The sequence below is a fragment of the Urocitellus parryii genome, chromosome 11 (assembly GCF_045843805.1).
Source record: "Urocitellus parryii isolate mUroPar1 chromosome 11, mUroPar1.hap1, whole genome shotgun sequence".
Taxonomy (NCBI): Eukaryota; Metazoa; Chordata; class Mammalia; order Rodentia; family Sciuridae; genus Urocitellus; species Urocitellus parryii.
This window is the reverse complement of record NC_135541.1, coordinates 48,753,186-48,778,621: the sequence shown is the minus strand read 5'-3', so window position 1 is coordinate 48,778,621 and position 25,436 is coordinate 48,753,186. Positions and strand designations below refer to the sequence as shown.

Sequence of the window (25,436 nt, the reverse complement as noted above, 5' to 3'; positions counted from 1 at the left end):
ACCATTGGGTCCTAGAAAGATACCATTTTGTTATTTATATATATATATATATATGTATATATATGTATACATACATATATATATACACCATAATGTTTTTAAGTAAAACAATTTTTATAAATACATATATATCATCAAACACAGCTACCGGAGATACATGCATTGGACATAAATGCACTTCAGGAATAGATTAGATCTCTCGTACAGAGGGATTATTTTATAACAGCAAGGTATATATTATTTTTAGGCCATCCAAAAAACATGGTTGATTCTAAAAAGTTAAATATTTAACACTAGGAATAAATGTGTAATAAGAAAGCTTAGCAACAATGTCATAAATGAAGGTATTTTTCTCATAGCATTTGATTTCTAAGTTGCCAAATGACTGTAAGTCTTTTCTGGGTCTTGAGCCAGGAAACAATGCCTGTCATGAACAATCCAATGGTCACTTCCACTGATGGGGTGGAAAGAGATTAAAGGCAGCAGAGAAGCCAGTGACAATGACTGTGATGAGTCCCAGAAGGCCTGGCTCCATTCATGCTCCTGCTAACACCCATAAGACAGCCATTTGGTCACAGAGAGTTGACTCCTCAATAAGGATTTGTGTAGATTTGCATTAATTTTTACCAACCTTATTTGAGGAATGAGCTTATTAGCTATTAGATATTTCTGGAAGTAAACGTCACATCCTAAAATAACAGAAATATGCAATCTAAACTTCTGTTCTTGGAAAATAAACCAAGATTGGAACTCTTCTTTACTATGAAGATATGATGATAGATTAAAAACATACCTCAAAATATACATATCTTTTTAGATAAGTTATAATTTAATGAAAAAGGAAACAAATCTAAGAGGCATAGTGTTTTTTTCTTACCTTCCGTCTTCTGTTCATCAAACGCTGATTCTAATGGTGGGCCAAAGAGGGGAGCAAGGGCCACAGTGTCATCAGGAGGCTTTTTGCTAAGTCACATACATTGAGGCAAAATACAAGAGAGGGCTCAAAAATTAATTCTCAAAAAGATATACAAGCTTTCAAATATTTTTCTTGATAAAAATGTGGGGGTGGGGGGGGAGAAGAAACCAATGGTTAGTGATGAAAATAACTTGTTCATAGTAAAAGTTATGAAAGTTCATAGAAAGTCTTATGCATATCTATGTGCAAGAATGTATATACAAAGCTACTTTATGGCTAGAAAGTATTACATCAAGATGTCAAATGTATTAAGGGACAAGAGTATTAGTCAAAGATAAAAATCTCTGGTTCTCAGTGGAGGGCCAGGGTACTGGTCAAGTGGAAATAAGTTGAAGGAGAAAAGGTTTTTCAAAGCATCATGATTTTCTGTGTCTAGAAGAGATAATATTGAGAGATAATAGTTTATTGCAAAGTACCCTTTGGCCCTTATATCTAAAAAAACATTTTTAAGAGTCTTTACCACATCTCTGGGTTGTAAGTAAGGCAGTCTATGTATGATTGCTAAAAGCTGAGCATAGGGATGTGACGTCACAAGCCACCCAAGAAATTGGGTGTTTGAACAAGAAACTGGGTTGCTCAGCTCCTAACTTCATTGTCCCCCTCGCCCCCAAGGGCTCATTATGACCTCCTAATACTCCAGCACAGTTCATATCAGAGAAAAAAGAAGAGTGCTGATGCTATTGGGGGGCGGGGACAGGAGGAACACAACATATACTCTCTCCTAATTTCTACTCACAGCTGCACAACCTTCTCCATTTCTACTCCACACCTCGTAAATCCTAATCTGCGTGTGGTGAGGGACTGGGGTGGAGAGGAGAGGACAGAGGCTGGGAAGGAAAGGAAAAGTCCTAAATGGATTAAGATATTAAAGAGAAATAGCATCCTTTTGGGAAAGCAGTGCGCATCTGTGTAATATTTTACCCAAAGAATACACTGTGAAATACAATGTTCTGCTAAAATCAAACACCAGAGGATTCTTTTGGTTTGTGGCAGATGAGATGCACCATGAAGACTCAAAGACTTTTCTTCATAGAGTCAGCCATATAAACGTATTTCAGATCAGAATTTCAGAAGCTAAAAGATCTTATTATATAGACCTTTAGCCTTTTCATTAATGAAGGGACCACATTCTGATAGGGAGTTACTTTAGATAACTGCACAGTATTTCCCTAAAATGTCTCTCTGGGGCTGCACTTATGAGAAATGGTAACATGCTACAGATGCATGAATTTGTACATGTAGGTAATGCCCTTCATTAACAGGAACTAAGACTTTAGACCAGAAAATATTTGCCTAATCGTTAAGAGTTCGTGAGGCCTCACAGAAAACACAATTCATGCCTTTCATGCTCACCTTATAAGTTCTGGAGTTGGTGTGGAACGCCGGGGCCTGGCCACTTCTTCACCTGATGCACAGGGACAAAAGACCTTTTCAGGCACGTTTTTACCTTTCCCTTCTGATGTGTCTAATGAACTATGTTTGGAAACACTTAGAGATTGAAGTCCCATCAATAAACAATTCAATAAGAAAACTCTGCAAAAGAAACCCTCTCCCCTGGCCACGCAACAGAAATGTATTTGTCACATGTAGTGGCATCTTCTCTGGCATTTGTAAAACCTCATTAACCAAGGAATTACCATAAACAAGCCATCGAATAGAAGATTTGTACACTTCAGCACTCAGTGGAATAGCATACCAGTCTTTGAATGTCTGCTGCCTTGATCAGTTCTGCTTCCCAATTACCATAAAAGAATGACAAAGCAGCCATATGTACATAGTAAATGAATACAGCATTTTCTGCCTCTTTTCTTCTTGAAATGCCAAGAAAATGTTTTATCTTTTAACTATGAACCGTGAATTTATAATTCCCTAGGATGTGTTGTATGCAGCAGAGGAAAATCATGCCCTATGTATATTATAACCCATATCATATCATCACTTTGGTTGATTAAAATATTCATATCAAATAACATAAGAATGGGTAAGTTGAATTTACCTTCATTTCCTTCTGGCCTCCTCTTCTCCCCACCCCGATTAGCAAATGCACACTTGATTAAACTCATTTCTAAACTTAAATAATACAGCAATAGTTGGCAAATACAGGGAGAAAATAGCAAAGTTTTTCCAAAAATAATATTAAGTTTTTGAATTTAAACATTAATTATTCAGAACCCAGAGAAGCACTCTATTATAACAAGAATTCTTTGCTGTAAAAGTAAAAAAAAAATTTTAAAAAGGAAAAAAAAGACAAAGAAGTAAGCTTTAAAAATCAAACCCAAGAGTTTATAAATCAAATGTATATATATGCTCCAAGAGCCAAGGAACTATTTCTTCTTTCAAATTGTACTCTATTTCTGGTAGCTATGATATACTTACTGGATAAGTTCCTTTTAATTGCACCCTAGAATTAGAAATAGACACTATAAGGCTTACGACCACATATATGTTATGTACAATACGTATTATTTCTGTCATTGCAATTAAACTGAACTCAAAGAAATGCAGAAGGAAAAAATAAAAATTTTCTCAGAACCATACTTAAGTTGGAACTTGTGGACACACACATAAATCAGTTTTTCATTTTATTTGAAGATTATAGTGTGGAAGGGAAGGTAAATCCTAAGTCTTTTGACTGAGAAAAACCCCTTACCTGGGTAGATTTGAGAAATTAAAGTCAAATAATGAATAGTCCCTTAAAAACAAAACCCCTCCTAAACTCTAACCGATAAGAGAGTAAATCCAAGTTTAACATATGCTTGACATCTGAAAGTTCTAGACTGTATTTAGGAATATGGACGGCTCCTAGTCAGGTGGGATCTCCAAAGTGTTAGTAGAACCAGTCTTCAGCTACTGATTCAATTTGAAAAATTGGAAAGTGTTAAGGGGGAGGGGGACTTAGGGGCTTCTACCACTTAATTCAGGAAGCTAAGGAGTTCCACCTCTCCAATTTCTTCCACACGGCTGCTACTAGACCCATCAATCTACTGATTAAGTTATTCTTTAGCTCAAGACATTATGATGCTATTGGAATGCAAATAGTTTTGGCAGAAATACTGTGGAGCAGGTCATTTCTAGCTTTTATAATGTCTTGGCATAAACTTACTCTGAAAACAGAAGAATTGATAACAATTTTTGAATTAAAAACAGAAGCTGTGAAAGATTCTTTGTGTGGGGTGCTACCATGGGACCACTGTAGGGTTACATCATGGGGTAGGGCGTGACTTGGCTTGGCCTGACTTAAGAGAATACGAGGGACAGTTGAGGGCAAGGAAAGCAAAGGGGTAGGACCATGGACCATCTTGGTGAGTTGCCACCAAACAGTTTCCCCCTATTTTCTATCTATAGTGAAAGCTCAACCTGATGGTCTCAGATCTGTTTTCTTCTCTCAGACGACAGCACTAACAACTTAGGACGAGATCCAGCAACTCTGTAATAGAACTGTAAGAAGCTTTTCTTTTTCCTGAGGACATATCAGAATTTTCTGTTCTCTTTTGAACTAAATTAGGATGGAGGAGCAGTTTCAATCTGAACAAAGATCTATTAGGTGTTTTCTGGCAGGTGGCTCAATCCAATTATTATTTTATGACTTGTTTTGACCAAAATGCAATCTGTTTTCCCTTACTACATGTGCCAGATGGTAGATTAGTGCATAATTAGCAAAAAATTTAAATATGCTTATTTAATTCTGCTAAGATCATTAGGGGAATTTGGATATGAGGGATATTTTTATTTTTATTTTTCATTTTTTTAAAATAAGGGTATGTAGACAAACGACTGTTTAAATGAGGCTAAAAATGTTTTTTCTGGGTTAGAGACCTTCTTGATAGTGAGAATTAAATAAGGTTTTAAGGAGTTTTCATTTAAGTAGTCAAAATACAAGATCAATAAGTTTGGCATTGAGGGAACAGCGCCCATCCAGTTCTGTGAGAACTGATATCCAGTTGTTAGGAGATTCCAGAGGGCGGACTGAAGGTACTTTGGTCTCTCTGTCCTATTCATTTTATTTAAAAATGTTAATATCCGAGAAACAATAACCGTAGAAAGCTTCTTTCGTATTCATCAGTTATTACTGAAAGTCACTAGAGAAGCAGTCCCTATACCATTTTTATTAAATACTTCTCATGAATGAATGATCATAAGTTAAGGACAAGCCAGAGATGGAAGAAATATACAAGAAAACCCTGTCGGTTGGAAATTAGAAGCAATAAGTGAATATCAATTTGGAAAGGAACAGATATTTAAAATACCAGCAGCAAGTCTACAGCAATGGAAAAGAAAGTCCCACTGTGAGCTGGATCCAGCACACTTGTCACCATGACAAATCTCCAACAGGTTTAGGGTGATCACACAAACCACACTCGGGACAGAAGCCCATTGATTTTAAAACCTCCTCTTAATGCAGTGATTGATGCTATATGTATATTGTGAATCCATTTTCTTGATTTTTCAATTAACGAAACCCACTCTTTTCCTCATCTGATATACCATCCGACTGCTGGGTTGGAATCCTCACATGTGTAGAGCAGTCCCTACAGACACCATGTTTAACCTCAGGTGTGTAGTGTAAACAGAAAACCATCAGCATCACCTGGGCAGGGTACTTGCCTCAAACTAATTAGCTGAGCAGACACAGGCATAGGGATATTTCATAGGGTGTTGATTTCAGTTTCATTTCCTCTTTAAAGTGACTGGCTAGGTAGACAGGGTGGAGGGGAGTCATTTCAAAAACATCAGACTCTTGTCATTGCTCTACATTCTTCATGTTCTTTAACTTGAGGAAAATGAGATTCCACTAGATCAATGTGAACTACCCTTGATCTACCTGCCAGAATTGTCTTCAGTGATGAAATTTAGAATGATCCTACAATCTAGGAGTATTGAGTTGAAAGTAAGTCTGACCCCAAAATGTAAATGTATCATTGTATAGTGGTTGATGTAAGTTATGGTCCAAGCACATATTTTGGACACAGGCTTAAGAACAACATGGCTTAAAAAATGATTCTTTACTTTCTTTATAGTTTTATGATTCTTTATTATCACATTACTATCAATTTCTATGGGGCTTACTGGCCAATCTGCAGTCCTTGGAGATGTACACACACATACACACACACACACACACACACACACACACATACCACAATGTATACAAATACATTTTTTAAATTTAGCACTAGGAGTTAGGATTCCCAAGTATCAAGTTATTCTGTTATGGAAACATGCTCTGATAATTCTAAAACATGCCCTTGACACTTAGAAAATCAGAGGATTCCAACCAGTAAACCTAATTCATCTGCCTCACTCACCCCGAGTTATCATAAATTTAATGGGAAACCAACCTGGCCACCTTGCCTTGGCAGCAATTTTCTCTATACAAGTTTAAGGTAAAATGTTGAGAGTTCTTACCGGGCTGCGCCTCTGTGATCAGCAAAAAGGAATAGAGAACAGACACCTAGTCAGAGAATGATGGATCAGTCAACAGGCGTGGACAATCCAAGACTTCAACATGGCCACCACACACATACCCCAAATAATCAGGCCAGAGAAAGAAAGACAGGCAGGCATTGTGTTTAGGGCTCCTTTAAACCATGGAAGGCTTTACAGAACCTTACAGAGGGACTGTTGTATGATACAGCTTTGCTCATGGGGATGTTCAAGCTTTAGTTATGTGCATGGAAGAACAAGGCAGAAACATACAAAGTCTTTACTGATGGTGTTAATGTCTTACCACAAGGAGTTTTCTCTGAGAGAGTAGAGAGTGCAGGGAAGACTGTTTCCCTGTGTGCAACTGGGTGTTGTTAGCAAGCATCACAGATGCATTTCCCATAACTAGGGCCTAAAAGGGAGCTTCCAAACAAATTAGGAGGAATGTAGAGAGCCCTCTTCTTCCGTTTTTCTTTCTAGTGTTCTATTTAGAATGTGTGTTTCTGAGGACCTTCTATTTTTTGCTAAGTATCTGTCCTTGGCCTGGCGATGTGGGCATCCCATGAGTAGGCATGTGATGGGGAAGATGAGTAGCTCCTGATAAACACAGGAGGAACAGGGAAAACTGCTAAGCAACAGAACAGGGGTGGACCCAACCGTGTCTGGAAAACACAAACAAGCAGACACATGACCTCTCTTTCCTCCAACTGTGACTGTAGCTGCCACCAATTTACCCCACAGCCCCTGATTACTGTCCCTCTTTAGGATCTTTTTGCAGTAACATGAGTGACTAGGGTGTGGGAGGGGAGAGAGAAGTGCAGAAGTTTGCAGATGTGAATGTGGGCTAATCCAGGATTCACCAGATTCACTCCTGGCCTCAGACAACTCAGGTCAAGAGCAAAAAAAGAGAGGTTCAGGAGGCTGCTCACAGGAGGAGGCTGGCTACTTTTCAGAACAGACAGGACACAAAGGCCTGTAGCCTTTTTATCTGGGAGGCCTCCTGGGGGATCTAATCCACTGCTTTTATGATGCAGAGAGGAAAGGGAGGTTCCAGGACACACAGCTAGTAAAACCCCAGAACCAGAGGCAGAGTTTAGATCTCAGATCTTCTGTTCTGTTCTTTTCGTGATTTTAAGTGTGACCTTGTGGGAGGATTTCTAGAGCAGAGAATCATTGAGGCTAACATCCAGGAACTGTGATTTCTCAGACCGGTTTCATAAGTGGCTAGGACTTTAAACACACTTACTTTAGTCAGTTTTCCTTGTAACAATTTAGACTTTATTATTTGCCCTATTTTCTAGGGACTGTTCCCTATTGATCCCACTTTTCTCATAAACCTGTCTGTATGAATGCAATTTAAGCAAAATTAGAAAAAAAATGTCACTTATCAATTGTGTATTTGAGTTTAAATAAGATCACTTATAGACTAACCTATATCATGTTTTGAGGAATATTCACTATTTCAGGGGAAGATTCGTTGGTGACCAAAGTTCTTTTATAAAGAAGCACATGTGCATGCATCAGGCCCTGGGTTCGATTCCCAGCAGCACCACCAAAAATCACATGTGGGAATTTCATGACAAACTTTCAAAATAGATGACTAAAAGTGACACAGTTCCTATAGTACAGAATTATAAGAAGTAATGTGATATAAAATGCAGATCTCAACCATAGAGAGTCAGAATCTTATCTACAAGAAAATTATCAATGTAAGATGATAAAAGAGCTTTTCAAAATAATTTTGAACATATTGATCCACTCAAATTGTTGTATCTTAATTTTTAATGAAATAAAAACCTGTATTTTAAATCAATAGTTCAAACTTATAATTTTCCTAGAAAAAGATCCTCTTAAGAAATAGCATTTTGGAAACTGTCCTTCCAAATTCTTTCATCAGACTAGAATGTTCAAATTCACATGGGCACTGTTTGATTAACATGAATCCAAAAGCCACGTTTATAAGTCATACAACATGCAGACACAGAAGTTCTACAATTAAGGGATAGCTGAAATCCTCAAAAGAAAAGCGTTTTCAGAAATAAAATGAAAGGACTTTACATACATTATCACCACTGAAGAGCTCTGCTGGACAAAAAGGTGAGCCAAATTATTATTAGACATGAGGGAGGGGTCTTTGTCTGTTAAAATTTCTATTTTACCCTTTCCCCTGTCATTTCTCAAGAATTTTAAAGCATTTAGCATTTTGTTTTTGTTCTACTGACATTCAGAATTTGCATCAAAGATAGAAGAAAATAAATTTAGTATTTGGTCTTGATTTATTCTAAAAATTGAGGGATCTATGTCAAGACTTAAAGACTCAAATGCCTAGAGGGGGAGGGATATATGGTACTGGGTGTCAAGGCAGGGCTGGTCATGAAATCCCGGGGAACTGGCCACTATTCAGGTGCACCCAGTGTCTGCCAGGTGCAAATGTGGGCCTAGTGCTCTTAGGTCTTATTTTTGATTATTTATTTATTTACATTTTTTTAATGGTACTAGAGATTGAATCTAGGGCCATGTGGTAGACATATGCTCTACCACTGAGCTACATCTCTCTCTCTCTCTCTCTCTCTCTCTCTCTCTCTCTCTCTCTCTCTCTCTTTTTATTCTGAGGCGGGGTCTTACTAAATTGCCTGGGTTTTTCTCAAACTTGTGATCTTCCTGCCTCAGCTTCCCGAGTTGATGGGATCACAGGTGTGTGCTACTATGCCTGGCTGCTGTTAGATCTCTAGAGAGAAGATGAATATCCAATTTTTTAAAAAATTTGAAATGTTCTAGTTTTCAAATGTAGGCTAAAATTGTTTTAAACTGCACAACCAAATAAAACACCTATTCAGTTGTTTGGAATCTGCAGGTGGCCAATTTGTCCCTGATTGCAGGCATTTGTATCCCACATAATCAGTTCTCATAAGATCTGCTGTTGTTATTTCATCTCTATTCCTGATTGCTTAGAGTCTTTGCAGTTGGACTACTTGTGTTTTGAACAGATTTCCTACATTCCTAATTAAATATTAGTTGCTCAATTCTCTTGGGTTTCTGGTGTATTCTAGAAAAGTTTCTGGGAACCATTTTTATGTTCCTTTGCACTTTTGTTTTGATGATCAACTCCCAGATTACCCACTCTAAAAATATAAAGAAAGAGTTAACAGCTAACTTATCATTTGGTCACTAGAATGAAGATCTTCCTTTAGCTAGAACATGTTTATCTCAAAATTTATATGATTTTCAATATGAATATCCCCCCCTAAAAGAAAATATTATTTCCACAATGTCCTTCTACCACGCCATAGGGTTGTTATTTTTTTGGACAACAACACTTATTTAAATTCAGTTAATTAGGTTCCCTTAATGATTTATTTTTTTCCTCTTCCGTTTTTTTTGTCCTGTGCTGGGATCGAACTCTGGGCTTCACACATGATAGAGAAGTGCTCTAGCACTAAGCTACACTCCCAACCCCTGAGATACCTTGGTCTTAACCAAGGTGGTCAAGTATTTTGAGAAGCTTATAAGTAACTAAACATCATTTGTCTTGCTTACAAATTCACTAAATAACCAAGTCTCAGATTTTGAAATATCTTCATTTGCTAAATTCAGTGCTTTGGGGAAACAGAGAAAAATGGGTGATAAACTACAAAGCATCAAACATTTTTATGTGGTTTGGTCACAGAAAATTAAGGGATTCATGTTACAGAACTTTCTAGGAAAGAATAAGATTGTTAGAATTAAGTTTATTATTATGATCCCAGCAAACATTACTATTTATTTTCAAATGCACTTGGGTGGGAACAAACTATCCAGCAAGCTCCTATTGGGGCCACTATTGTCCTTGTTCTTCTGTATTTAAGCTTGTCCCCATATATTACAAGTCTGATCACAGAGAATACCTGTTGTATCATGTTTTAGATGATCTGAAATTCCATGTGGGAAATGAAACAAAGAACCTGCCACTAACCAACATATCATTCAGATTCCAAGGCATCAACAAGACAGACATTTCCAAAGAAAAACATGGCAAGGGGGTGGGGGAAGACCCATTCTTGAGGACAAGACACACACATGAGAATGAAAAGATGTACTTGCTAAATTTGCTTTAAGGACAACAGGTGTAAAACCAATGAGGAATGGAGAATTTGTAAAGCACAACAGGCAAATTTGAAGTGGTCAAATTTGGTTAATTCTAAGAGTGATCCAGGATCAAGAAGAATAGATGAAATTGGCAACATATATGGAAAGGTCACTGAAGGACACCAGCCATGTTTTACTGTCACATAACATGTGACACATAGTTGACAGTTACTATAGAAGTGGGCATTCAGCTTAGTGATCACCAAAATCTTAACTATAACAATAGACGCTCATTTTAGTTTTTTGAAAAAAAAAGATGTGGGCCCATAGTTTGATAAATTTTAATATTTCAATCCCATTTCTCAATGCTTTTTGTGCCTTCCATTTCTCCAGCCCCCTTTCACAGGGACTTTCTTCAAGTGCAGCATTCTGCATGTGGTGTAGAGACTGGCATGAATGGTTCAGCTGGCAGGCTAAGAGGTGACAGAATTATTGCAGTGTCCACTTAGGTGAGTTAGGTAGAATCAACCAACCACTTCTTGGTGTTTGTTGTTAACATGAAAATACATTTTTACATTTTACAGTAGTGGTCATGTGTGTCAGACATCCATTGGTATCTTGGGAACATGTTCCCAATAAACCAGGCAATGAAAAGAACATAAGCCCCTCCTCCTACCCTGAGATCTTTCCATGTTTTTCTAAAATAAAAAGATGTAGGTACCTCATAACAAATTTGTGCTGCCATTAAAAATCAGCCTTGGCACTAAAAAGTAACATGCAGGGGATGATTTACATTTTAATAAAGATCCTCTTTCTCAGTCTCTAACAATTCCAGGAGGGGATATTTTGATTTACTAAAACAGAAACAAGTTAACAAAAAACCTTCAAGACTTCCTAAAACTCCCTTTTCCCAGGCCAGCTTCAGGACCATTCAGGTTGCTACATGTTGTATATTAAACAAAAAAATCAACTTAAAAAATGTTTGCCTAACTCAGGGTATGTATGTGTAGTTTGACTAATTCAAGTGGAAGCTGCAATAAAGAAACCGTAGCACCTACAATATTTATTTGATCACATGCCTGTGACTGAAACAGAGGTGAATCTTCACAAAATTACCCATGGCCCTTAATAACAGGGTTGCAAAATCACTAAGCAACCAACTTCCTTTTTTTCTCCAGGTGGTGTAATTAGATCTTGTCCTGGTTCAAAGGGTTTGTTTTCAAATTCAAACTTGTTTAGGTATATAACACAGTCATTAGATATGCAGATGCTGACAGTGAACAGAATTAATAATGTTTGGCCAAAACATGGAAAAGACTTCTTATTTCTTACCGGACTTTTCCTCTAAAATCGAAGGCATGGGAAGGAAAAATAAAGAGAAAATGAGAGAGGTAACATATATCTTCTAGAAGAAATACCCAAGGCTCAGAATGACCTCACAAGACCGCTCTGTAAGGCACTGCTTCTGTACATACTTCCTCTGTGTCTGATATGGTCATTTCTAGGCTGCTGTTTTTAGTTCAAACTTCAGAGGGCAAAAGGTATGGCCTTCACTGGAACACATTCTGAGTTTTCTTTTGAATAGTTTATTTTATCAAACAGATTTGTGCCCTGAAAATAGAAGTAGCTCTTGTCATATTGAAAGTGGTTAGGAAATGCCATTTATGTATTGCAGCCAGATCTGGTCATGAAACTACAAGGTGACTTTCCCAGAAACTCTAGTCTTGCTAGAAAACCTGGTACTTACGTTTTCTCAAGCTGCTCTGGCTAGAGCCATGGATTCTTTGAAGCTATCTTTCATTCTCCCCACCACTCCATGGACTCTTTTTAATTTTTTTTTTTTTGAACCAAGGATTGAACCCAGGGGCATTTAACCACTGAGCAACATTCCCAGCCCTTTCTGTTTTTTATTTTGAGACAGGGTCTCATCTCCCTAAGTTTCTTAGGGCTTTGATAAGTTGCTGAGGCTGGCTTTGAACTTGTGATCCTCCTATCATAGCCTCCAGAGGCACTGGGATCACAGCCATGCCCACACCTGGCCTACGGACACTTCCTAGAGAGTCAATCCTCTCATTTCCTCAGCAACTGTCTTAGCAAGGCCCTCATTATTTCTTGCTGACTGTGGACTCCCACACACACTTCTTAGTCGATGCTGATCTTATTTCCTGTTTTATCTCCTAATCCATTCTTCACACTATCCTCAGAATCATTTTCCAGAAACAGAAGCTAATGCATTACCCCCTTCTTCAAAAACCAGAGAATACAATGGGAACCCTGTTCAGGGCTCTGAAGGCCTTCCTGTGGGCTGCAGTTTGCCATCACAGCCTCACCTTCCTCTGTGGGCTTTCTGTGAGGCCCATGTGTAGCTGTAGCTCTCCTTGACCCCTCCAGACAAAGACAGCACTCACAGGCTCCCTTGCCTTTTTTTTTTTTTTTTTTTTGGTGGTGCTGGGGTTTGAACCCAGGGCCTTGTGCATGTGAGGCAAGCACTCTACAAATTGAGCTATATCCCCAGGCCCCTTCCTTGCCTTTTGTCCACACTGCTTCTGCCTTCCAAGCCTTGTCCTTCTGCCCCGTCAAGATCTTATTCATTCTCCAAACCCAGTCACATTTCTCTCATGAGATCTTTTTCTAAGCCTCCCAGACAGAATAAATTGTCCCCTACTCTCGCGTGATGGTAGTATATTCTTTTTCTTTAAAACAATAAATAAATATTGAAGGCCTTTCTATTTGCTAGGCATTTATTAGCCTTTGGGAAAACAAAGGTACACATTGCTACTATATTTTCCCAGTTCTTGTTTTGTTCTGTATCATTTAGATGTCTCTATTCAATTATTAACTCACTGTAATGTTACAAATGAACCCTCTTTAGCCCCAAACATGGTGCTAGGTACATAGTAGGCACTCAAAACATGTTGATGAATTCACTTTTGAGGGCCATTAAAACATTATACAAATGTTTGAAGCATAGCCTTTTGATATATGGCAAGATGAATTGCTCTCTGGAATAAGGCTGAATTGTAAATGACACAAGGCACGTGACCCCATTTGTAATGGTTCCTTCACCAGCTCCTATAAATATTTCACTTAGCTCCCACTTAATTGTTAATTTCTCTGCCCATTAGTGACCTTAGGTGCTAACATATGTTACAAAGGCTCCAAGAAAGTGACATAGCTTCACGCAGACATTAGTATGGAATTATGTGATCAGATCTCCAGGGTGGAATTTTCTTCTATAGCAAATATGCATGCTGCAGAGCAGCTGAGAACTGAGAGAGGGCCATATCCTTGAGGCCACTTTCAAAGGCAGATGCTTGGTAAGTAGCACAGAGAAATGAAAATTATTAACAAGATCCAGGCTCTTAATCTACAGAAAAAACTAATTTGGAAGTTAAAATCAAATAACCTGTAAGGGGTTGTCATGGTGGGAGGAGGATGTGAGGTTTTATGTATTCAAATTAACTCAACCCTTAATTTTCTGGATGCTTTTGGCTAAGTCACAGTGTACTTCCATTATGCATTTTCTACAGTAGGGATAATCCTATAGTAAGATTGCTCTTGTGGGGTTGGGGTAAGGATTAAAAACATGGATGACACTGACTGTTAAAATTCCATAAGAATTTGCTATTGTTTTACCTTGTGTGGTTGGTTGGTATCATTATATTGTCTCTAATTTATCCATGAAGAAAAGGAGGCTCAGAGGAATTCCAAGGTCACATAACTACAAAGGAACATGGCTGTGACTGGATCCCAGATTATCTAACCCCAGAGAGACTGGTCTAGCCATGTCCCCTAAGGACACTGAACCCACTTTCAGAGTCTTATCACCTTTGTGATCTAAAAACAATAGAGCTAATACTCAGAGATCATAGAGAATGGAAAATACACTTGTATCCTTCCAATGAAGGAATTAAACAGATCATATCAATTTGTAGAAGCAGATCTCAGAGAACAAGCTACTCGGAGCGTGAACTTGTATTTAGAGGCAGGCTTTCAGTCTTTGGGATTAAGCTCTTGATGATAGAATATAATTTTCAGTCTTTTGTCTAACTAAATACACCTCATTTAATTAATATCCAAAGAACAAACATGAGCACATAAACGATAAGGAGCCCTACCCTTCTCCCTGTATCTTTCAATCCCACAATGCATGATGTCTGAAACCATCTTTATTCAACATGTTGTTTTGTTTTATTAGCAGCTACCTACACTTATAGTTAATGGCCTCTTAATTTAAGGGTTTCTTCAGAATGTTAAAAAAAAAAGAAAAAAGAGAAAGGAAAAGAAAAAAGAAAACAAAGCATGACAATTCTCTTTATGGGAAAACAAAAATATTCCTCGATTTAAAATGAGCTAACATGGGGGCTGGGGATGTGGCTCAAGCGGTAGCGCGCTCGCCTGGCATGCGTGCGGCCCAGGTTCGATCCTCAGCACCACATACCAACAAAGATGTTGTGTCCACCAAATACTAAAAAATAAATATTAAAATTCTCTCTCTCTCTCCCACTCTCTCCCTCTCTCTCACTCTTTCTTTAAAAAAAATAAATAAAATGAGCTAACATGAAAAAACACAAAACTCTGAATTTGACTTATTTTGCTCAAAATTATGATCTCCAATTTCATCTAATTTCCTGCAGGTGACATAATTTCATTCTTCTTTATGGCCGAATAAAGCTCCATTGAATATATGTCACATTTTCTTTATCCATGCATTTGTTGAAGGACACCTAGGCTTATTCTATTATGGGGCTATCGTGAATTGTGCTGTGATAAACAAGAGTATGCGTGTATTTCTAAAGTATGCTGACCTTAATTCTTTTAGATAAATACCCTAGAGTGCAATAGTTGGATCATGTGGCAGTTCTATTTTTGGATTTTTGAGGAACCTTTATACTAATTTCCATGAAAATAGAAGGGACACCATTAGGGTAGAGGTAGGGAAACAGGGGGAGGGAAAAGAAAAGCAAGGGGAGGTATTTGGGAGTGAAATTGGTTATACTTTTATGTATATATAAGTATGCCATGATGAAACTCACTATTTTGTATATTTAATGTGCACCAATTAAAAATAAAAATATTAAAAAATAAAAATTAAAGTACTCTAACAGCATTAGAGTTTATTTTTAATTATGGAAAAAATAAGAGAATTGAAGAAATGTTTACTTCCAGGTTCACTTTTAAATAAAGATAGAATAAATAAATTTTTAGATTGGACAATGCATTTACCTAAAACTCATGTGATGCCCTAAGAAAACATAGTTACCACCTGGTGCAGTGGCATATGCCCATATTTCCAGCAATTCAGTAGGTTGAGACAGGAGGATCTCAAGTTCAAGGCCAGCTTTAACAACTTGTGAGGCCTTAGGCAATTAGTGAGACCCTGTCTCAAAATAAAAAATAAAAAGGGCTGGGGATGTGGCTCAGTGATAAAACACTCCTTGATTCAATTCCCAGTACCAAACAAACAAATAAAAACCACAATTACCAACTTGTAAGTCTTGTTGAAGGGCATCTCCTTCTTTGATCAAGAATTTTCCAAAGAACCCACAGACTCCTGCCCTTCACAGAGCCAAAATTTCTTTCTGACTGGGTTACTGCTCCAGGAAACTTGGTAAGGGGCAAGCATTTCTACAAATTAGGTTTTGTCAAAGCCTATGTTTTTGCACGAGGGGCTAGAAATCAGCAACATTTAAAATTGTATTCTGTTTAAAACCAGAGCCAAAGCTAACAGTAGAATATTAAGGAAATATACACCAGAATTTTGATGACCCTTACATGAGGGTTTGTGCTCTGAGTACATTCCTGACATTTAACAGCTTAATAAGACCTGAGCTGCCCATGAGGGTTTTTGGCATCGAGCGTCATAGAGTAGAATCGAGACATAAAAAGTCAAGTTCAATCTGAAAGCCCTTTTAAGAGCTGCAATTGCATAACCTAAAAAAATGGGATGGCTGTATTCTGAATTTTTATTATAACTAATGAGATTCTATTATAAAATAATCACTTCCTATGAGTTATTTATGGCTAGTTGGGTGTTCACAGAGAGCAAATGTATTATTTATTCAGTTATTAAGCCATTAGTAGATATTTATTGAGCACATAATCAATATGAGACACTGTTCTAGGCACATTGGTGAAAAACAAAAACAACAAAAAGGCTCCATTGAGATTACTTTTAAAGGACTAAGAGGACACAGATCACAAGTAAATAATAAATGGAATAAATAAGCAAAGTATTTATTTTAAATAAGGATTTTCTTTTTTCATACCAGGGATTGAACCCAGGGGTGCTTAACCACTGAGCCACATATCCTTTTTATATTTTATTTTGAGATGGGCTCTCACTAAGTTGCTTAGGGCCTCACTAAGTTGCTGAGTCTGGCCTTGAACTTGTGATCCCCCTGCCTCAGCTTCCTGAGTCACTGAGATTACAGGTGTGCTGCACCGTGCCCGGTGATACATGCAATTTTTATAAGCAAAGCAAATAAAGGAGTTTGGAAATGCCAGGGCAAAGGTTGAGAAGGTGACCTGAAGTTGTTGAGGGTGGTCAAAATGCAGCTATCTTGGGGAAGAGAGTCCTGCTGGGGAGCCAGGAGGATGGAAATGAGCAGGAAGAATTGCAGGTATTAGTCTTGGGGACTGGGTGTGACCTGACCATGAGGGTTGGGAAAGCCACTTAAAGAGTTTGGTTTACTCTCTTCTGAAGCAGCTCATTGCTGTTGCTTATCAGGGCTTCTCCAGTATGGATGTTCAGTAACAAGCAGACACTGAGAAGAGGCATAGATAAAACAAAACAAAAAATAAATCTGAAAATACATGGATGCAGCAGGATTCCCCAATGTACCATGTTTAAAAATAATATAATATATAAAAAGGGGTTTCCAGTAGGTTAGGAGGTAGAAAGGGAGTTTTAAATGAGCAACAGAATGAGGTCAGTGCATCTCACTTCCATCTCTGCTGTCCACTTCAGGACAAGCAACTCGGGCTCTGTGCTGGCCCTGATGCAGATAGGGTCCAGGGGCAGTTAGAGACTCTCTTTCAGACAGATGTGAGAGATAAGAAAAAAATATCAACTTCACTCTGTGTAGAAATGACATTTTCCCCAGTTTATGGAAAAAAATTTATATCATTAGTGTGGGTAATTCACACTCTGAGTTTTTTAATAAAACAATTAAAATTATAGTTATTGCTATAGATTTCTGACATATCTAAATATTTAGAGGGCAAAAAGATAGATACTTCTTTCCTACCCTGTCATACTTATTTTATACTAACTATTATTTGTACATGTATAGAAATCCTTTAGTATGAAAATCAGCATAAGAAACATAATCATAGATTTTTGACCTTAGGGTCAAGGATGTCAAAGTGACAAAAAAAATCTGAGACATTTTATCAGATTATGAAGGAAAGAGAGTGTTAAAACAAAAACTAGGACCCATGGTAAGGGGTGGGGGTAGACAAATACATTAATAAACATTTTTAAATTACCTGCAAATTTTAAGAGAAGAAAAACAGGAAGTTTTTACCCATATTGTTCAAATCTCCAGTAAAGGAGAAAGAAACTTGTGGAGTTGAAGAGGAAGAGAGCTAAGAGATTGAGAACCATAATTTGCTCCTTTTATAAAATAAGATGAAGATTATAAGTTGTACTATTTTCTGACTAGCCACCAAGTTCCGGGTAATTTTCCATGGTGAAGAGCATTCGTCCACCCAATCAATCAAAGGGGAGTATTTAAAGCACCTACTATGTGTCCTCCAATGTTGTGAGCTCTAGAGGAAATAGCCACTCAGAGAAACAGTTAAGAACCTACAACCTCTGAGTGCAGAAAGGGTTGTCAAACACCCAATATTCAATGAATTGTTCATTCGTTACTCTTGTGTTAAAAATGTATTTTTTCACATTGATTTCTTTTTTACAGAGCTCATTCTACTCTGATTATGGCCACGAGATGCTAAAAAATAGTTTCAAATTCTAAACTCCATATCAGGAGGACTAACTCAATTAAAATAGAGATATAAAACTTAGCTTTTTTAAATATTACAATTGACATCATAATTAAGAGCATGTCAGTTGAGAATTTGCTGTTCTGGTGAGGCTACTCTAATATTTTTTGGGTCAATATTGTATATATATATATATATATATGTAGTCTCATTCATTTTAAGCTGGTGACAGAAATTAAGTGTGGTCTTGAAACACTCTGATCGGACCCCATAAATGAGGTCAGTTTGCCTGAAGCAGTAGAACTCAAGAATTGGGAGTTAAAGAAGGAAAATCTGCCTCTTTACACCTCACATGGGGGAACAAATACATAGTATTTGTACTCAGAAACCACAACCAATGTTAGCTGGGGAAGTAATGACTAAGGGGCTCCAGATTGAATACTGACTGTGTTACGCATTCATTTTCAAGGAGATCAAAACATACAAAAACTCAACCATGTCTTCTTATCAAAGTAAGGTGGACATGGAAGATTTGGAAAATGATACTGCGATTTTAGAGGTCAGAAAATGGAAGCAACAAAGAATTCTCCCAGAAAAATACATTAAGTAACGAAGGAGAGAGCCAATGTGTATTAGACATAACTAATACTTTTGCAGCCAGTCTGTGGTTTTTTAAAATACAGGGAAAGGAACAATATATTTTGAAAAAGAAAGTTTCCACCCATTTTTCCTATCTATCCTTTTCTAAGGATAAGGATAGGGGGAAAAGAAAAGTTTCATGTCAGATGCTAATAATGGCTGATTTTGGTCCAATGGCTTGCAGCTCATTGTAGAGGGGGATTCTCAAACTACCTCTAGCTTCAAGGTCTGCTGAGTGTTTGGAGGAGGAAGTGGCAGCTCGTATGACACTTATATGCCAGGTCTAGACCAACTCAAATCATGGTTGCCCTGTACTGCTGAGGGCCATTGCCAAGTAGGAATGACGCATCGAAATTTCCTTGCCAGCATACCCCATGTTACTTAGAGGAAGGACTCGTGGAAATGGACTTGCCTTGGACATTCGCTGTGACATTGCATGTGTGTTTGAGAAAGGTGACCCTGCTCAAGGACCAGGGTGGATCCAGGTTTAGGGTGTATCCTGCAGGTTTTAGGAAGTATCCTGCTCCTTGGGTTTAGGGCGTTCCCGGTTTAAGACAATCTGGGTTTAGGGCAGTTCCAGGTTTAAGGTTATTCCTGCTGGGAATAGGGCGTATCCTGCTGCCTGAGTTCCCGTTGAGTTCTCGTGAAATTCAGAAAGTATTTGGGACGTGAAATGGGCGGCGGCAGAACTTGGATTTCCCCAGAACGTGTGTAGAGGCCGGTGTGAGTTCGGGAATAAAGAATTGCTGTTTGAATCTACAAAGCTGTGAGTGGCTCGTGATCTTGTGCCCAGTCAGACTGTGGCACTGTACAACTTTCCTGATGAGTAGAACCAAAGCTGCACCCTGCCTACGGCCTGGCTACATATGATTTCAGGGGCTGAGCAAGTCACCAGGAGCATGCTTGCAGTATAATAGCCTCTCCTTGCACCACCAAAGTGTTTCTGCGGGGAGAGAGTGCTGGTGTGTAGGAGATGGGAGCTCTCCTCCCCCACTGATGACTCCTTGTTTTTACTGAACTCAATGGGGTGCTGAACCTTCTGCCAAAGCGAGGACAGGAAAGGGGGTGGTGTTACCAAGCAGCAGCAAATGCATGGATTTTGCTCTCTGGCAGGCCAATTTGGGGGTGGAAGGGTGGGTGGGCCACCTGCAACAGACAAACAGCACCAGACTGTCTCCAGTTCAAAGTTTTCTCCCCCTTCTCAGAGTTTTTGGATAAATAACTCTGTTATGGATTGCAATTCTCCAGGAAACAATATTAAAACTAATTACTCCTTCAGAACTCAACATCAAGTTCCTTAATTCCTCCTATCACTGCATTTTACAGGGCAGGGGTGGAGGCACTAGCCTACACACCAGAATAGGGTGCCTCCTACTCTCACATCTTTTCTCTCAGCCCTCCTCTTGACTTCGCTCAATTCCTCCCTCACTATTTTTATTTTCCTTCTGCCTCCCACAAGTCTCTCAGCTGGAGGGTGCTGCTAAAAGGGAAGTAACTGTGAATGGGCCTCCCCTGAGTGACAAGGCACGGGGCCTTGTGCAACACCATTCCCATCTTTCTGCCATTAACCCTGGGACGGTCCATAACTATTGTTCCCATTTTACATACTTGGAATTGGATCCTCTGAGTTAAGGAACTTTCCAGGATATGCAGATAATAAGACACGGATTTGATTCAAAAGCCTGTTTTTTCCTATTTGCCCTTGAGCTTCAAAGGAAATGCTCTCCTTCTTGGTACTCTTGCCTTACACCCAGTCAGCCTGACAGCAGAGAGCTTTCCAAAGAGACCATTAGGCCAGAAACACACAGCAGAGCCTGATCTGAAAGGTAACTGAATCCTAGACCCCACCTTGGTAGATGGGAAAACACATTGTGTTTTCCCTAGGCAGAAAGGGGATAGATACGGGAGTTCCAGTCCTGGTTCCTCAAACTTTTAATAACCTCTTGATCAGTGTTGGTATCCAAGAGGCTGGTTTCTTTGCAAAATAGGGCTACAAATCATCACAGGCCTGCTCTTTAAAAGTGCTGCCGCTCATTTCATCTTTTTGATCATGACATGATCAAACACATAAAAGCATGATTACAACCTACCACTGACATAAAAAGTACTTGCTGACTGATTCATTGTTTGGGGTAATGGAAATATAAGTCACATAAAAAATGAGTTGTCATTCTTTAACATTTGAAACAAAGGTGCATGAAGTCTGAATATAAAAAGAGCGAATTTTAACAAATTAGAAATCACATATGACCTAACAGCATATGACCAGACCTGGTCAGTAGCCTGGTTCTCCTGTTACAAGGGCAGAAACATGAAGTGCTGTAGAAGGGAGCATCTGTGATTGTCTGGGGGGGAAGGGCCAGGAGGTAGGCTTCAGAGTTGGGACTGTGGGATGCTGGGCATCCATCAGTAGCACTCGAAGGGTTGTGAGTACTCAGAAACTGTATTCATAATATTTAAGGTGAGAAAATAAACTTTCCTTTTCCTAAAAGGAGCCAATAGCTGAGTCAAAGTGCTGAGTCAGAATGTAAAGGGTCCAGACTTACTCCTGAGCAAAACTTAATCAATAAAGAACTAAACACTTTTGGGTAAAACACAACTTCTCAAGGTAAGCAGGTGGTGTTTTTTGCTCACAGAACCAAGGGTCAGTAGCAGCATATGAGGAAGGGAAATGATTGCAAGAAGACTTAAACCATAGCATTTTTTTTTTTTTTTACTTCCATGAAAACTGCAGGAGCCACAGGGTTCTAAGTACCTAGTGAGCACAGCACATGGTTACAGATGTGTCAGTGATGATGCTCCAAGTGGGTTCCAGAAGGAATGCAGATGTCTACATGTAAGACCCTGGGAAGGGTGAGGAAGCAGGGAGATGCTGAAAGGAGGCCAGAGGGGGAAGGCAGGCAGGGGTTTGGGCCACAAGGGGATTTTCAGCTTCTGTGTCCTGCTAGTAATATTAGTTATGGGTTGTTTTCTGGTAATTTTTTTTTTTTGGTAAGAAGGTTAGACATATTGTTCAATATTTCTGTTACAGGCTCTCAGGTCCCCGTGCATGGAAGGGGTTCAACAAATATATGGTGAAATAACTTGAAGGGGAGTAAGAAAGTCCATTCTCCATGAAACAAATTTGGTGGGGGCATACATGACACAGAAATTTTCTTCCAGAAAGAAGCACCACACTGATTCAGGGGATGTAGATGTTACTCAAATGACTTAAGAAAGGAATTTCCTTTAAAATCAGTTCATAGGCATTGCTGAAAAGTTACGTATTTTCTCAGTTTGATGCTTAGGATAATTAATTACTGATAGTGGAGCCAAATGACTTTTGGATGTTTGGCTTACCTGATTTACCACTATTAATGATAATTTTTAAAAATTTGACCTAGAGTGTCTGCAGACAATTCTGATGAGATGATCTCTGAATATACTGAGTATTTATTATATGTAAATATTTATAAATATAATAAATACATGTACATATTTATTAACTCATTCAATCCTCAAAGTAGCAATAAGAAATAAGCATGGGAATTCTTTCCATTTACAGATAAAGAAGCCAAGGCAAAGATTTTGTAATGTGCCTAGGATCACCAGCTAAGAAGGAGTAGAGCTCACTTGTTTGAGTAATTGTAACACAACTGGAATAAGTACCTGTTTTTATTTCTCTCAAATTACCTTAAAGAGAATTGAATTCCATTCAATTATATGTTGAATTCTGACGTTATTGTTTGCTTGCTTTTGTAAAGGCATATACTTGAGAGTACTTGTACCCATTATTTTATTTAGTTCCTTTCAGAAAATAATTTTACTCTTTAAGAACAAAGCTATTTGTCGGATGATTTAATAGAGGTTTGCAACTGCACTGTGTGGGATAACGGGAAGCAAAAGACATCATCTCACATCTCTGTTTCTATCTTCTCTCTTTGGGGGATTGGTATTTATATTGTACTATCAAAAAGACACACACATCACAATCATCTATCTGTAGGTGTTTGTTATTCCCATTTTAGAGAGGGAAAATCCAGGACTCAAACTGGTCAAAGGACTTTGCCTAAACAGCACACCTAGCAAAAGGCCAGGTTCAGGTCTGTCATCTTTCCTGTTATACCTCAGTTCCTTTAGGGGTAAGTAGTTTTTATTTGTATTGAAAGAAAAATGAATCATAAATATCCAGATGGGAGAAAGCTGAATTAAAAACAATTTCCCTTAAAGGTGGATCAATTTGAGTTAAGAATGAAAATCCAAGGTAGGCAAGAGATCCCCAGGCTCCTTCACTGAATTTGAACCCCAAGATATACATTAGATTCCAGGGCATGAAAACACAGTGAGTTGTTTTTAGAGCAGGAGATGGGGTGTCGGGGAAGCACAGCAAGACCCTCAAATAGGGAGAAAAAGATTTTTAAAAACATGTAGATTAGTAATGAAGAAACAAATGCCTGCAGAGTGTCAGTTACCGTTACGAGGATACTCTGAGTGCTTCACTCATTTAATCATTGATAACTACCCAAGTGCTTTACCTCTGGCATGGACCTATGAAATCTGTAAAAAAAAATTCCCTCAGGACTGTTATCATCCTAGCTCTTTACAGGTAAGAAAATAAAGCTGCAGAGCAGTCATGGGGCTTGCATATAAGGTAGAATAAGATAGTTCTGGCCTGGGGCCCAGGTCTGCCTGAATTCATGTTCTTTGCTTTTTATGTTACCACATTGCTGTCTCCTAGTAACCTAAAATTTTAGAAATGATTATTTAAACAGATGGGCCAGTAAGAACTTGGAAATGAAGGTGGTAATCCTAGGTGCCAATGCAAAGAACAAGCCAGGGCAAAGTAAACCCATCACTCTCTCTAATGGGGCTTCTGATCTGGTAGATCCAGGAAATGCTGCAGACATTCCGGGTCTCTCAAATTCAGCATTGCATTACTGGTTTGAGTAGAATTAAAAAAAAAGAAAGAAAGAAAAAGAGGCGAGGAAGAGGGCTCAGTTAGGTGAGTCACTGTGTGGTGAACAAGATGCCTAAAATATGGATGAGTAACCTCGCTAGAGTGAGGTGATGTGCCACAGAACTCTTTCCTTGGCCTGGTGTCATTCACGTTTCTTTACTCACTTGCAAGCATTTATTGAATGGCAATGATAATCAGGCTCTGTGTCAGATCCAGGGATTTGTGGTGGACACCAAAGTGTGCTGTGCGGATTTCCCTTCCTAAGGTTCCTTGCATAAGCTGCTAGGAGGAATACTGGTAGCCTTCAACTGCCGGCACAAGGTCTGCCTCAGCTACAGAAAGCTACCTTGCTCAAGGTCATATCCCTTCCTACGGTGGCCCCTATGAGAGTTATAACTGATACAGCAGTATAAAGGTTTTTCATCTCAGCCAAACTCAAGGGAACACTGAAGGATCATTTTCTAGCTTCATAGATCTCCTATGATTAGCTCAGGCTGTTGCTGGACATGTTAAACAGTCCAATTTCTGCCTCTGCTCACTCCATCCCATAGGTATTAAGCCCAAGGTCACTCCTTAATAAATATTCTGCACAATAAACTCTGAGTTGAAATCCATCTGCTCTATGGAAAACCAGTTGGCAAAGGAGGAATCTTTTCCTTTGTTCATCCTTTGAAGAACAAAATCACAACCAAGGACAAAAAATTACATATTTAGTTTAACAGAGAAGATATTTTCTTTCAACAATGAAGCAGTCTGCCTTAAAAGTCAATGAACTATGTAAGAGAGAGGCACTGTTACTGTTGGAGGGTTATGAATCAACCAAGCAAGATGATACTTGACTAAAATTTGTTTCTGTTCATCCAGCCATTACCTAACATGCAGCATAGCATCACTACTGGTTAGAAATGAATGATTCCAAATTTCAAAAGAAAACACCTTGGATTCAACTGATTCTGGGAATAACTTTGAATAAAAATCAGAAAAAAATCTCATTTCCAAATGAACTCCCCCTAAATAATCTGAGATGACTTAAGACATAGTGTCAGAAACTGACAATGTCTTCTAATACTATTTGTTTGTCTTTTAATAACAGAACCTGAATTTTAAGTTCATGTAATCTAAAAACAGATTCCAGAACAGCTCAAAGAAAACTCCTTTTCTTGCTGCACCTTTAGCAACACATTGGGTGGGAGGGATACCTACCAGATGGCTTAGGCATACAGGGTCTTGGACGTGGGGTTCAAAAACCTTTCTTAGGTTCAACAAGCTTTCAGCAAAATGTTCTGGGACTATACTAGTAAGTTCTATGTTCCAGGACTATGCTAGTAGTTTATTTGTTCATTTAATCCCGTGAACTTGCCTTTTTTCTCTCACCCTAGATAATTTCCAAGTGCCCACTACATTTATTATACCTTAGAAGGAAGCGAATATCAATGAGTTTCTAGCATT

At 38.5% G+C, this 25,436-nt stretch overlaps 1 protein-coding gene across 1 annotated transcript in view; it reads right to left on the bottom strand.

The window, feature by feature from the left end:
- Window positions 1-25,436, bottom strand: part of Sgip1 (SH3GL interacting endocytic adaptor 1) — a 141,413-nt gene that overhangs the window by 61,575 nt on the left and 54,402 nt on the right. The window contains exons 7-11 of the mRNA XM_077791551.1: window positions 11,798-11,809; window positions 6,383-6,394; window positions 3,353-3,377; window positions 2,330-2,381; window positions 878-963 (exon numbers count right to left, since the gene is read on the bottom strand). Coding sequence (XP_077647677.1) covers window positions 878-963; window positions 2,330-2,381; window positions 3,353-3,377; window positions 6,383-6,394; window positions 11,798-11,809 — 187 coding nt within the window. The remainder of the gene's footprint in view (window positions 1-877; window positions 964-2,329; window positions 2,382-3,352; window positions 3,378-6,382; window positions 6,395-11,797; window positions 11,810-25,436) is intronic.